This window comes from Calypte anna, chromosome 4, assembly GCF_003957555.1.
Source record: "Calypte anna isolate BGI_N300 chromosome 4, bCalAnn1_v1.p, whole genome shotgun sequence".
Lineage (NCBI taxonomy): Eukaryota > Metazoa > Chordata > Aves > Apodiformes > Trochilidae > Calypte > Calypte anna.
The window spans coordinates 10,743,137-10,758,472 of NC_044247.1; the positions used below are offsets into that span (position 1 = coordinate 10,743,137).

Sequence of the window (15,336 nt, forward strand, 5' to 3'; positions counted from 1 at the left end):
CAAGACATAGTGACTGAAGAGGAAATATAAAAACATGTAAACTAATCTATAATGAATTGCTATCAGATGCTGGGTCTAGAACAAAAAAAAATATGGTCAACTCCAACTAAATGTAACTGAGTAGTTAATATAACAGCAATCCTTAAAGGGAAAATGTCTTTTGTGTTTCCCAGGTACTTTATGTAATAAGGTCTCTTCCAATGTACTTACATGATAAAGAGGAACAGTGTTGTTTTCTGCTAGTGAGAAATTCAAAACATCTTGCTGTCCAGGTTCAAGCCTCACATTAACAGTAGATGTCAATACAGATGGACTAATAGGGTAATTTGGACTGCTCGTGGGTTTGCCCTTTTTTCTTGACCTACGGCCTGTGTCCCTTTTGTTGTCTTTTTGTGTCAAAGGCTCTTCTTGGATAACCAGTATCTTGTCATCACTCAGATACCTCAGGAGTGAATTCTCAGAGTCAGTTGTTGTAGGAAGAAAAAAAAAAAGGAAAAAGAAACATTAGTAAAAGGAAACAAACTGAGAACCATTTTGGCTGCATCTGTATTTCCAGCTTGGTTCATTCCTCACTTCATTTGAAACAATTTCCTCTGCAAACTTATTTGCACCAAGGTTCCCACCAAGAGCAAACAAAGTCCTTGGCACAAAACCTCAGCAGAGAAAAGGTGGTGGTGCAGGTCCTTGCAGGATAGCATGAAGCTTGTTCACATCCCAGGGAAAATCTAAACACAGCCAAAAGGTTTGGGTGAGATGGCAAAGACCAGAACTTGGTGGGGTTTGACTGGAAGAGTCACGGGAATGTCAAGGGAATTGGGGTGGCTTGCATTGGGCCTTGGTACCACGTTTACTGACACCACCTGCAGGCTGAGGGGGAAGTGAGGAAGTGAGCATACAAATCCAAAAAAAATAATTCTCTGGGACCAGGGATTGCAACTTCAAAGAAGCTAATAAACTGGTATAATGGTTTAAGGAGATGTGCACAGATGGGCACAGTTTCAAAATGGGCAAGAAGTCTGAGGAAAAGATCTGGCTGTAAGAGTGAGATAGAAACTAAAGATAAATCAATGTATTTGGAATAAATTGAAAAAAACTTGTGCCTTACATGAAATCAATTTTATTTTAGAATGAAAGGTGACTGAAAAAGGTAGTTTGAAATCCCGTATTCATTTTCAAGAGTACAAATCAATTTTGTCACATCATCAGTAATCAGCCTGAACTTCTCTCAGCTACCTACACTGTGCCTAAAAGGTTCTGAAAAACAGTATTTGTTTAAGAATTTTTAACATTTGGCCTAACACTTTGCATATTTGAAGATAATCTTTGGAGAGGGGAAAAAAGGAATTTGCTATCACCATGTTTCTTTCCAAAGTTTATAATTCCCACTGGAATCAATAGAAATGTCTATGATTACAACTGCTGGTCTGAACACTCAGAATACAAATGCTGTTTCAAATATTCATTCATACTAATTCAAAATGTCCCAAAGGGCATTATCTTACATCTATAACATCACTGTTTTCTAGAACTATGAAGATTAAGAACTGATTGTTATTAACCTACTTCTGAATCTTCTAAATCTTTTTTCCTTTTATGTTTATCTTCCTTTATACTAGAATTAGAGAGACTAAATCCCTCCTACAGATACAAACTTTAATTTTCAGAAAACAAAACCCCAGATATTAAACAGGTTCTTTCACATTCTCTGTGACACTCAAGAAAAATAGATTTGATTCATGTGATGGTATCTTCACACTTCTGAAGCAACAAAAAAATCCCTTGAAGAACAGCAGAGAAAAAAGAAAATACTCACCTCTACTTCCCCTCTTGTACATGTTTTGTTCTTTTGACTCCCCTATCCAACTGTACTCAGTGGGCATAGATACAGGCCTTAAATCCCCTGGAAACAATTCAAGATAAACCAATATAATTTTTGAAGTTTAAAAATAGAAGACTCTAAGAGAATAAGTAATAGCTACAAATTACAGGCATGCCATAACCCTCCAGAGCAATCCTTTTTATCAGCACCTCTACATTATTAAATTGTAGGATTCAAGATCAATTACACATCATCTGTGCTGGATTCTCCTCTTCATCATAGTGATCTGGAGGAACTTACTGCTGACTTGGGTGAAATTACTTGGAAGTCTAAGGCAGAATGCAAATTGAAACTCCTAAACTTGCTCACTCATTAAATAGATGTTTTGGAAAAAAGAAAGAAGCAGTTTTTTAATGGCCTAATATGCCTTAGCAAATATTAGCAAACACAGCTACAACATTACATATCTATTGGTTAAACAGTAAAACCTATCTGACCTGGAAAATCACATGGTGAGTAATGAGGGGAATCTCATTTCAAGGAACATTAATTTCAAATGCCTTCAAAAGCAAACACTGAGTGCAGTTTGGAAACAGCAACAAGAAGAAAGAAGATTCAGACGTTAGGATTATAATTAATCTGATTTTGTGGCACTGTGCTTGTAAGACACTAATGTGCATTGGTGGTTCCCTGCCATGGTACCAACAGAACCCTGGTAGCAGGTCAGAAACTGAGTACTACAAAACTGACTACCAGGCTTTAGCACTTTGGCCTTGTCAGCCTGAATTATTATCACAAAACAAAGGAACACACCCTCCAGATTATGGGTTAAATTCTGTCTGACCCAGCCAGCCAAACCGTGCTTTTTCTGCATGCCATCTGACTAAACTGAGAGTGTGTCTTTAGCACTAAGCAAACACTTATGGTGGAGTGCTACAGCTCACTTTCTAGGATAATTAAAGCATTTTGATTTAAACAAGAGTTTCTTTTCATCATGAATTTCCCCAGGTTGCTTAGAGTGATGATTTGTATGCTAATATAGGGTTTTATTCAGCATTTTTTCCAAAATACAGCTTTTAGCAATGAATATGTTAAAATTATGTAAGAAAAAACTGGTGTATTAACAAAGTATGGTTCTGGATAACATGATTTTCTGATGGTTAATGGAGAATTCCTGAAATACTAAGATTTTATATATTATATATTCACTATATTATTATATTATATATGATATTGTTACACTATATATTATATTATATTATATTATATATATTATATAATATATTCAGTATACCATAAAAGTTAGTAGGCAACTCTTTGTATGGAAAACCCATGCAATTTCCCTATCTGCCTGACAGCTGGGACCAACTTTGTAGGTAAAGATATCATTCAGTTCCTAATCTTACATTCAGCCCTAAAAGAACAGTATTATTTCACAAAAAAAAAAAACCCTCAATAAATCAAACAAAAGTAAGGGTCAGTAACATGGAAAAAGAATGAGAAACAAATAAAGATTATAAGTTAATAAGCAAAAATATGAATGTACACAAAAAAATGAAGATCAACACAGGACCTGGAAATATTTATGTAAAGAGAAGAAAGTTCTGCAGCTCTGAAGAGACTTCTACCAAAAATGCATAATGCCACAAGCCAAATAAAGGAACCAGTGACTTTGCACAGTTTTACTTCTTTGCCCCCCAAAATGTAGCCTATAAATTGTTTTAACATTGCACCTAGGATATTTTTCTGAGGAGCAAAGAATCATTCTGTGCAAATACAGCAGGCTAAATTGAAAGAAAAAAAATTGTAAAATTGTGTAAAAACCACACCATAGCATGTTAGACTACATTCAGTGTATAACTCTTGATAAAACAAACAAACTAACAAACAAAAACTCAGCAGCCATGATAAATAATTTCTGAAAATTAAACTTGTATTTAAGAAAATGCATTTCTTATTTTCCTCCTTGGAATGTAAATATATCATCAGCACTGAGACTTTCATCTGGCTGAGTATCCTTCTCCCTACCAGCTGCAGCAGAGTTTGGTTTCCAATAACCACTTTCATTCTCTTAAATCCACGGCAGGAATTTATGAACTGGGGTTTGAGTGAGTTTTACCAATAATGAAAGCATGTCCTCAACCATGAAAGATCCCACAGGTTTTATTTTCTTTCCTTTGCCCATGGTTATCCAGTTCCAGCATCAGATAAGTGTTTACTGGATCTACCATGCATCCTGTCTTTGAACTGGAAGTCATGTTGACACTCTGGTGGTTCAAAGGTTCAAATCAAAAAGTAGAAAATATTCTACCACAGCTGAACAAAATCTGATTCAGTGACAGATAAATCTAACCTGCAGCTTAAAAAAAAATCTAGTTTAAAAATTGATTTTGAAACAAGGCATATTCCTGAGACTTTACAATTTTATTCCTTCTAAGTTTTCAAAGTAACAGAAAACCAGAACTGCCCATCATGAACAAGACAAGTTTTGCATATTGCTGGGACAGAGCCCAATATTTTAAGTCATCATGCAGCATGAATATATGAAAGCAAGCCAAATACATCCATCTGGCTCCAATTTTAATCACAGTCAAGATCTATCTTTCATTCTAATTTTATTACTAAATTATGCCACTTCTCAGGGAGATACAGACTGAGTATTACTGGTTATTACTTCAGATGGAATCCTACTCCTCAGTGTTACAGCTCTTTCAAGCACCAAGTATATGACTATGGAAGTTAGTAAAAATATCCTACCTATAACAGATTAACACAAAAATGGGGACAAAAATCCTGTTTACTTGATAAACATCAGGCAAGATTTCTTTCAAACTTCAGAATGACAAAAGCAGAACAATGCATGGAGAAATAAATGGATGTGCTGTGTTGGGAAACTCCAGCTCCAGTCAATTATCACTCTAGCTTGATGGAAGTGAAGCCCCCTTGCAGCTCTCATCTTTGCAGACTTCTGCTCTTCTCAGATCTCAAAAGAGCAGAAGCTTGTGAATGGAAATGAGTAAATCAAGATGCTGCCTATCCAAATAATATGAATTTAAGTATCACTCAAAATGTTCATTATACACCACACAATAACTCTTTAGCTAACTTACACACTCCTGATGCTGAATTAGTCTAATTATACTTCCACATAAACTTTTGTTCTGTATTCAGAGCAAAGAGGTCACAGTCTAACAAAGAATGACAGATATTTGGGGATGCTGCAGTGTTAAAAGCATGATTTGTAAACTCAGTCAACCTAGAATCACAAAGTGAATGAATCCTACCATGAGTGGGTGTTTTTTCTCTTCTCCTCACTCCTGCAGCTCTGCTTCTCTCATACTCAGAGCCCACAGGGTGGCCTTCACCTTCAATTAAGGTGTAGTATTTCCCACTTTCATGCTCCAGAAAGTAGCTAGGAGACTCAGAGCCTTTCATTCCAGACTTTCCAAATTTGCTGATATCATCACAAGACATTAGTCCAATTTCATCCCTAGAAAACAGTAAGCCAGAAGATCATGGAGCAATTAACCATTTGCTGATGAAGCTGAAGCAAACAGCCGTCTCTCCTAAACACTAGAAATGAAATGTCCTGTAATTTAAATGCTCTATGTGAGAGCTTTCATAAAAGTGACTCAATTCAACAAAAGAAATTAAGGAAATCATTAGGTTCCATTTTAACTGTAGTTATTCAGGAGTTTTCTAGCCTTTGAAAGGGAGCATAAGGGATGAAAGGGTAAAGGCTTCCCTTGGAGAAATGCCTGCTTTAGGATAAGACAAAAGTTGTCACACTAAAGCAAAGAAAATTCAAGTATTAAAGATGTCTTCAGAGTCTTTATTGGTTTTGCTCACTTTGTATCTAGCTAAGTGAAAATTAATTTTCAAAATAATGATATGCAGCTTAATATGTTTCTAGTTCTTAATTCTACTAAATATTTGGTTTTATTGTGGCATTTTTTTTGTTTTTATTAACCTAGTGAAATGAAAGTGTGAAATCTCATTTTTCAACCCCCTCAAATTCACTTGGATGTAAATACCTGGGGCCATAAAGTCCTGACATAGGAGACAGAATGAAAACATCCTGAAGTGCAGAGTTGTCCATTTTTGAGGATATGCCCATTGTACTTGTTGGTGTTGTAGAGCTGCTTGTTGGACTGGTTGGAATTACAGGCTGAAAAAAGAAAAAAGGAAAAAGCACACGAGGAAGAAATTAATGTTTTATGTACTACAAGTAATAAGTATACCAATGTGCATCATTTTAGGAATCCTGGCCTTTTTTTTTTTTTTTTTGGATTTGTAATTTTTTTCAGATTACTGCAGTTTCTTCAAAAAGAGATCTCCTGAAGCCTGTTTTACCAAAATGCTCAAGACTAAAGGTTATTATAAAATTGTCACTGAAGTAAGCTTTGCTACTCATATCACCTGTCAGATTCTTTGTCTCAAGCTAAATAATAAAAAGTTTAATGTTATGAATCAAGTAATTGTAACAAAAAAAATTATTCCAACCAGAAAACTTCTGCAAATAAAAAGAGAATTTATAAGATATTGTATTTTATCTGAATAAAGTTGCTGGTGTGCTCACTTCTGTAAAATCCAGAGCATTATTTTCCACAAATGAAAGAACCACTATATATTGAGTGGGAGGTTAATCACAGAATTAAAAAATGATAATAGTTTTCCAATATCACATAATGCAAACTAGAGACAAGATGAGAAAATGGTCTGAGTGACATGTGTCAGTGACAGATAACTGCAGCACAGAGCTCTGGCATATGGTAACTTTTGGCTGTTGTTAATTAAGCATCAAGGGAAAATATGCAGAGCAAATAAATAAATTTTTTAAGGATTCACAGATTCTGTGTCATTAATAATTCATAAATCAACCTTGTGATGGAATTCTAAACATAATTATTGTGGAAAAAATTATTAACAACATTTATAAGTGTCTTCCACAATTACAGAAAACATGACAACTTCTGTTTAAACAATTCCTGCTGCACACCAACCTGAACAAATACTATTTCTGGCCTCTGAATTTCATGTTCTGAAGTCCTACTTCCTCTGTTCCTTCCCTAATTATGTGATAGTTTTGTTTTGGTTTTTTACCAACACTAAATCAGAACGGAAAAATATGTTCATATATGTAACACACCATGGAATATAACACATCCATACACGGTATCCTTTTTTTGTGACAGGCTCACATTTGCTGAATTTTGTGTCATGATTTACCTTAATGGAGATATTGGTTTTAACTGGTCATTCTACATCCTGTATTCATGCAGCTGGTTACTTTTGTGAAGTATAGAACCTCCTTTCTATGCTGAATCTCTTATTTTGGAAAGCCTGTCAATAGCCTTTGGCAGCCTCTGTTCTGTAAAAGCCAATTTAATCCACTAGTGGTAGAAAATTCCAGAAAAACAAGCAAATAAATAAACCCAGGGGCCTTCCTAACCAATTCAACAAATTAAACTGTTCTAGAGAGTTTAAAAAATGTCAAAGTCAAAGAAAGGGGAGGACATTCTGCAGCCAAGAACAGGGAGAGGGAAGTGAGATCACTGCTTTCCAGTAGCATCAAGCTGTTATGTCAGCTGTCCAGGAAATACTATCTTGACATTTAATCATGCCAGTTCCAAGTCATTAATGATAATAATAAATAATACTTGGTCCAGGTGAGAACTGTAGGAAAAAAGCAAAACAAAAAACTGCATCCTGAAATGTATCCAGGTCCTAATATTTGTGCTTACCTTCATGGCTCCATGACTGAAAAAGGTGCTAAAGAAAACCTGGAGTTGATTTTCAAGATCTTACTACAAAATCTACTGTTTAGAAGTAACACTGGCAACCTTCTTTTTATTTTCCAAAATTAATTGTATTTTTATGTAAGTCCCTCACTGCACTAATCTCTGATAAAGTAGAAACATTTAATAGTGAGAGTGTCAAAACACACTTTGATCCTCGGGGATCTTGAGTTTTAGATCACCAGGAGAAGACATAAAACATCAACAAAGCAGAAATTGTTGATAATTCCACAAGAAAAGCCTGGGGCACTTTCCCTAATCTGGCTACCATGGCAAAGGCTTCCATGTTTCCTGGAAGATCCTGTGCCATGAGGGATTTTACCCTGCCAACACTTCCAGAAGCAGGTCTGCTTCCTCTGCCTTCCAGCTTCACCAAGAAAAAGGAAGGAAAACAATTTTCCTGACACATGCAGTATTGCCACATCAGCTTATTCCACCTCATTTCAAAGGAATTCAGGACTTTCTCAAGGCTCGTTTTCCTTCCCCTGGAAGGAGAAATTCTGGTGTTTTGTTGTGAATAAAGCTTTGAACTTTTTTTTTTCTTTCTTCTCTCACCTGAAGTGCAAGAGGCTTCCACCTCACGTTCTTCAGAAGGGCAGGAGCAGACACCAGGGTATTCTGAGGCCGTTTTTTCAAGGTTAAAATCACTCCATTTGGGTCTTCCCTCAAGGCATTCACCAGGTTCTTTAACTGCCAGCCAACCTAGGGAAAATGTCATCAGGGAATTTTGAAAGCTGAAGTGATGCTGCTGAGGCTGGAGGGCTTTTGGGTTTTTTCGTTTGGGGGGTTGGTTTTTTTTTAAGCTACGTTTCTCAACAATATAAGAGCATAAATGAACAATTTCTCCCTTTAAATTTGTTAGGTCACTGTACATTTCAAATCAAATAACTGCAGTCTGGGTACTGAGTTGAAATATTCCCTGTTGAGGAGGAAGACAGACTGTGCTGTAGCAACACGTGTGACATATGTTACAGCTTAAAGATCCTCACTGAAGATAAAAAATCATTTACTTGATTTATTTGTACAGCCCCTGGATAGAGCCAAGTAATTTAAGTTACCATAAACTGTAAACATAGCCATAAAATAAAAGATTACCATTAGTACTGAGAGGATTTTATATGTGCTGCTCTCAAAAACCTACTTAGAGACATTTCTTAATTTTCTTGATTATTTAAATAGAAATTTATAATGAACTTCTTACACATGAAACCAGAAAATGCATTTTTGAGATATTTTTTAAAATAAAAGTTTGTTCTGTTATCCTGAATGACTGAAGAGGTTTGAAACTGAATAATAATATTATAGGATTAAAATGTTTATTATAAAAATAGTTTCTTATACATTTAAGTGCTGTTGAATTTAAATCCACATTTCCATAAGCACATGCAAATTGTAGGGACTATAAACAGCTCACAGCCAAACAAGCACAAGTATGTCAGCTTGCATTCCAAACAAACTTTTATTTTAAATAGAATGACAGGTACTATATAATATATAGATAGATAGATACACACACACATATATATATTACTTTATTTTTACAGATTGATGTAATTTTCAGAATGCTGAAAACTTTAGAGTTCCATGAGCTCCTTTTAGAAAAGAATGATAAATAATTAAGTTAGTGATAAATTATTCCAATGAGAACCTTAATGACAAAACCATTAAATACCAAGATCCATTAGAGAAGAGTCTGCAGTCATTACTACAAGGCTATGATAAAATGCTCTTAGGAATTTGGACGTATTATTATAAATTGTATTACTAAAAATATCTTTGAAAAAATAGAAGTCTTTACAGTGGATTAAAAATCTTAGTTGAAAACCAGTCTTTGAGACAGACTTTGGCATTTATTCTTAAAGAATGACAGTTTAACAGCAATCAGGATCTTCTACCTATGGTGAGATGTATTCAGCAAAAAGATTATGCTCCTTTAAGATTTTTAGCATATACCTTAAGTTGAACAGATTCCACAGCTGGGGTTAAGATATTTCACACAGTAACCAAGGTCAGCATTAAAATCTGACTAAAGAAGGGGAAGCATCTTTTCTCCTTTTCTTTTTTTTTTTTTAAATAAAGGCTGCCTAGCCAATGATGATTTACTGATGAGCTGTGTGAAAAGCAAATTAATATTCAAGATTTGTTACTGTTTCAGACACAAACCCAGGAAGGCTGGAAAAAAAAACCCAAAAGCCAGTGCACTTGGGGATGACTGCACAGGCATTAAGTGTATTATGTATTTATCTAATAAAAGGAAATGAAAAAACAGCTGGGCTGTTGAACATGATGGTGCTTAGTAAAGGATTCCAGTAGTCCAAATCACCACAAGATTTATTCACCTCTGTGCCAATTCCTTCAAAACATTATGAAGGTTTGTTATGGCACAAATGTAGAGCTCAGACAGTGAATAGGAGTGCATAGTGGATGGAACAACTGCATTGCTTTCTCTAAAGTTTGGAGATAAAGCAGGATTGTGGCTCCTCAGTTCCTTCAGTTCCTTATCCAACCCTAAACATCCCCCAGGACCCTGAAAAATTAAATGTTCTAAGAACCACAATGATAGGGTGGTCCTTAGAGATGGAAGTTAGGTAGGAGACCTGAGCATGTTCTGCTCACCATGTCATGCCAGATTTCATCTTATGTAGGATGGAGATATGGAATTCACTAAACAGGAATTTAAGAGCTGCCTTGGTAGGCATTTGATTTGGAAATAGCTGTACAGAGGAGTGTTTTCTAATTATTTAGAACACACTATGTTGCACACCACCTGAAAACAAGTAATTCTGCTTTGCAGTACCCCTTACATGAACCAGGACAGATGTTTCCCCTCAAGGCTCTCCAAACACATAAGCAAAGCCATCTGGATACTTACTTGAACCTCAAGAGTATGACCTCTCTTCATATTTGCATTTAAAAAAAAAAATAAAAAAGGAAGGCTTGTGTAAAATCAACTTTTTGTTAAGGAAACAGACTATAATTCCCTTGTATTTTAAGTCTATAATTCACTTCCCCTTGTTAGGGAATTAATCAAGTGAATTTGTTTCATTAACATGGAAAGCAGAAACTATTATTAGTCAAAAATGTGCTGGAAGATTATAAGACTATTTTCTGTCACTGAATGAGAAGCTCATAATTAACACCTGGAGCTGAATCATTCTTCTTGTTAATATCTTAACTGCTACTTGCAACAATAGATGATGGGGAAAAAAATGTTCATTTATTATTATACATATTTATTTTCATTAACTAGTGGAGAAATACAGCAAGATTCCCAAAAGATGCAAGATCTGCCACCAGAAGCAATGCATTACTAAGTCTTTTTAAAAGGCAAAATTCAAGGAATAAGTGACAGGTGGCAATTTGTTTGCAAACAGAATGACATCTTTGGGTGGAAGAAATGATTCTCATTACATTTCCCCTTTTCCTACTGATATTTCACAACACAGATGGTGTAACCTGGCACTGCACTTGCAGATTTACCTCTACCTAAAATGAGGTCTCATTAAGACTCAAATTTACAGCTCAAACATCCACCTAGGACATCAATTCAATAAATGTCTTAACACTAAGAAATCAGTGCTGAAATTATTTCACTGTGTCAAGGCTCCTGACAATGTATGGAATTTGGAAAAGTCTGACAATGAATCTAATCTTGAAAAAGTCCAATGAGCAGTATGAAAAGGCATTAGACTGCTGAGCTTGTATTTACAGAGCATCCATCACTCCAAAGGATAACATTATTTAGTGTGAAAATACAATTACATTACTTAAAACTACAGCTATTTAGAGGGAATAAGCACCTTACACACCAAAGCCAAGGTGTTAGGACTCAAAGGGTCCTTTCTAGGTTATGATATCCATTTGTTTACCCTTCTACAAAGCTGCAGCCAACTCTAACAATCTTTTTCATTAGTTCTTCAACCATCAGAGGCTGACCTCTTTAGTTCTATCACAGATTTGCAGAGAAGTTTGCATGGGTTTTTGCTCTTGCACACCAGTAATTTTTTTACCTTAGAGAGCTTTTTTTCTCTTTCTGGTCTTTATAATCTCTCTTCAGAGAAATTCTGTGTCAGAGTTAGCTGGCTGGGTCAACCAAACTGAAATCCTGAATAAAATTCTCTTCATATGAGGCAAGATGTTACATTTTCTTTTTTACCCATTTTTTGGAATGTTCATATGTAGCTTTACACCTTTGATAACAGTAAATGGCCTGAATACCACACATTATTTCAGACAAGATATTGCCAATGTCAAGGCAATGGCATTAAAACCCTGTTTCTCCTGGAAACATGTTCCTGATTAATTCCAAGTTCATCTTTGCCATTTTCAGTCACGTCACCTCTCTGGTGCTCAGTTGATTTGGGATTAATTACTTTCTGACTTCTGGAGTCCTGCCAGTTGCTCCTGAGTAACATCAAGCTTTCAACAGGAGTTACTAAAAGCATTATTCTTGCTCTCTGTCCTATTCAATGACCTTCAAATTCTAAGCCTCAGAAAATAAAAAAAAAAGCTTTAGTTTTCAGAAAAGTTGGGTTTTCAACCAAGGACTTTTCTGTACAGAAGTAGACCCAATACTTAACAGATGCTCAGGCAGCAAGATCAGTACTTGTGTGGATCTGCAATATTTCTGGCATCTGAAAAATTATCAAATGTAGAACATGAACATAATTTAATTTTCATAAATATCTGCTGCATTCCACCTAGAATACCATTCTCCTTCATGTCTTTAGTTACCCTTTCTTCTCTAAATCACCTGCAAAATTTTGCATGGTGTTCACTAGTAAGTCTTGCCTTAGTTTTCCCTATTAGCCTAAAGCAGACAAAATCCTTTCTTTGGGGCTTGCAACTGAAAGACTTTCTCTTCAGTTAACTGAGGGGGAGATGATTTGGTATTAAATGAGTCAACTTTGTTTCCATCCTGGATATGTATATATATCTGTCATGGTTTTCTTCTCTTCCTGCTCCACGCCACCCTTGTTACGATAAATGGAAAGAATCAGACATTTCTTGGCTAGTGACTATCTCAGCTTTACTTTTAATCTGTCTTCACTTTGTGACAGTCCCAATATTCTGGCTAAAAAATCATGTTTCTCATATAAAACAGCTTCAAAAAAAGACCATATGAAATTGAATCTTCCAATTAAGTAGCAGGATTTATAATACCCACAGAACCTAATGTCTGGTTAATAAGTCTGCAAACAAATACATCTTGAACAGCATTTGCAGCACTTGTTTATAACTTTATAAGAGACAAACTAAAAAAAAAGGTAAAAAAGTAAAAGTAAAAAAGTAAAACCTACACAGTACTGGTAGATGCAGTGCCTGTTGATACTGTGACGAAAATTAAATTAGGGTGGCAGTAATTTAGAATGTATAACTTATTTTTAAAGTTTCTATGCTGTTTTATTAAAATCTAATAAGCAAGAAGGACAAGCAGAAAAGCAAATAAGGAAATTGGATAATGATTAAATGATCTTAACAACCAGTGGTGAATCGTCTGTTTTAATTAATATCTTGCCTAAAGTACTATTATTTTTTCTTTGATCTTTATAATTGTATTACAGAGTGTTCCTTAGTTAGACCAGATTCCTTGTAGTAAGTCTTATTCCTAACTCTTTCAATTGTTGCATTATATAATTTGTAAGCTACTTTCCTTTGATACTTTCTCAACATTGTTTTTTTATATTTTAAAACTCTCAACTTCATTGAAAATCTATTGGAAAGGAAAAACAAGCTGTCTTTTATTATTAATTGTTTTAAATAGATTTGGTAATATAGCTGGTTTCAGGGGAAAAAACAATAAATTTAACTATTTCTTTTTTAATGTAGTTAATGCTTTATATAAAACAAATATATTAATTGTAGCTGCTGGGACAATTCATTACAGGTTGTGGGAATGTCAGTGAAAGTTTTAAAACTCAACTAATCTTACAAAATGGATGAATATGAATTTATCTGGAAAATATATTTGCCTAGTTCAGTCAAAATCAGATGAAATTATGCCAGTAGTCATGTAGAGGTTTGGAAACTCTTAAAAAAGAGCCATACATTCTCTAATCTGGGCAGTATTTTAAGTAGTGGCAATAACAAAATTCCTGTCTCTGATCATCTTCAGAACATATTCTTTCAAGCCATTTTGCATTGAATTGGGTATATATTTGCTGCACTACCAAAATGCTACAGAAGCTTCAGTCTTAAGAAAACGTTTTAACCAAAGCACAAAGATAACATTGGTGGGATGCAGGATCTCTGAAGCACAGAAATATCTGAAGAAAATACATTTCTGCCTCTTTACACTGTATAACTTCACCTGGGTACATGTTTTAGGAAGGAGTGGAGCCTCCCTTACCAATCAAGGGTAAATGAAAGCTTCCAAGGGTTGGATATACACAGCTGAAAAGTTCCATGTTACTGTCTCAGTTTCCAAAGCCTTTTGGAATAAGACTTTCCCAACCATTTCAAAGGAAGAATAAATTTCCAGCAGAAGCAGCTTGCCATTTATCTCTTCTCCTATCTTGTGAAAAACTTCAGAATGAATCATTAATTGTGGTTATTTTCTTTAAAAAAGGATATTTTGTGCCACTTGAGTCAGTTATTGGTCCTGTGCCCTGAGTTGGAAAGGGATTAAGTATCAAACCCCTTGGGCCTGTTGTAATAACACCTCTGGCAAGAGCTGCTATCCAGAAACTCAGCTCTGGAGTGGCTGAATGAGGATGTTTCACCTCTGTGAGTCAAGATTAAATCAGGTCTGTCACTTGAAGAGTGGTTTTGATGGAGAAAGCAGTCTAATGCATATTTCATCAACTATGACAACACAGGGAATCTCTTTAATACAGATAAGAGCCCCATGCTGCATTAACATTTAAAGTATAAATGAATAAGTTATACTTCTTTTCAAGAGAAAATATTTGCTTTCTAATCATAAGATTTCAATAGTCAGGCTTCCATATTTCCACCACACAGACAAAGAGATTGCTTAACTTTGCTGCTGCTGTGTTTGGAGATGGGGTTCAGCAAAGTTCAATGCTTTTATTATAAGCACTTTAGAAAGTTATCATTATCAAGATGCTTCTCATGCCTAATAAGTACCAAACACAAATGCTCCTTTCACCTCCAGCTTCAGCAACACTGCTTCCAGTCTTCTGTACATTTTTTTTAAAAAAAATGTTTTTAAAGTGACAGTCCTCTGATGTAAGAGAGTTCTCTGACAAACTCTGACTGCATTTTATTTTTCAGTAATCACCAACACTGTGATAAGTGACATAAGACAAAACATCTGTCAGAAGGCAGCAGCTGACATCATCCCAAAATAGGAAGAAAATAATCCTTCAGCCTTGGTTGAGGCTCTGAAAGGCTTTTAGAGCTCAATTACAAGTAATTTAATCTTTTTTAAAAAATGCATCATTAATTCTTCAGTGAAGTAATTTTTAAAGTCAGAACACAATACTATGAACACTGCAGAGACTTTTTTTTTTCTGCATTTCTACTTAAAGCAAAATGCACTTTTATGCACAGCACAGAATGCAGCTGTGAGGGAGATGCAGCTGTGCCCAGTTTAAGTGAATGCAAATCACGTGCCACAACCTCTTAGACCCAGCATACACTTCTGCATACACAGACTGAGGTAAGTTTAAATACATTAATAGCTTAATTGACTTTATAAAACTACCTGCATGTTTAAAAATAAATCTGCAAGAATGGACAAAAGCAGAACCTGTC

The 15,336-nt window shown here is 35.2% G+C and overlaps 1 protein-coding gene across 1 annotated transcript in view; it reads right to left on the minus strand.

Moving 5' to 3' along the window:
• LOC103528412 (connector enhancer of kinase suppressor of ras 2) overlaps positions 1-15,336 on the minus strand; it is a 155,775-nt gene that overhangs the window by 42,402 nt on the left and 98,037 nt on the right. The window contains exons 9-14 of the mRNA XM_030449060.1: positions 8,173-8,319; positions 5,854-5,987; positions 5,104-5,309; positions 1,814-1,900; positions 1,564-1,571; positions 211-456 (exon numbers count right to left, since the gene is read on the minus strand). Of these exons, the coding sequence (XP_030304920.1) occupies positions 211-456; positions 1,564-1,571; positions 1,814-1,900; positions 5,104-5,309; positions 5,854-5,987; positions 8,173-8,319 (828 nt within the window). The remainder of the gene's footprint in view (positions 1-210; positions 457-1,563; positions 1,572-1,813; positions 1,901-5,103; positions 5,310-5,853; positions 5,988-8,172; positions 8,320-15,336) is intronic.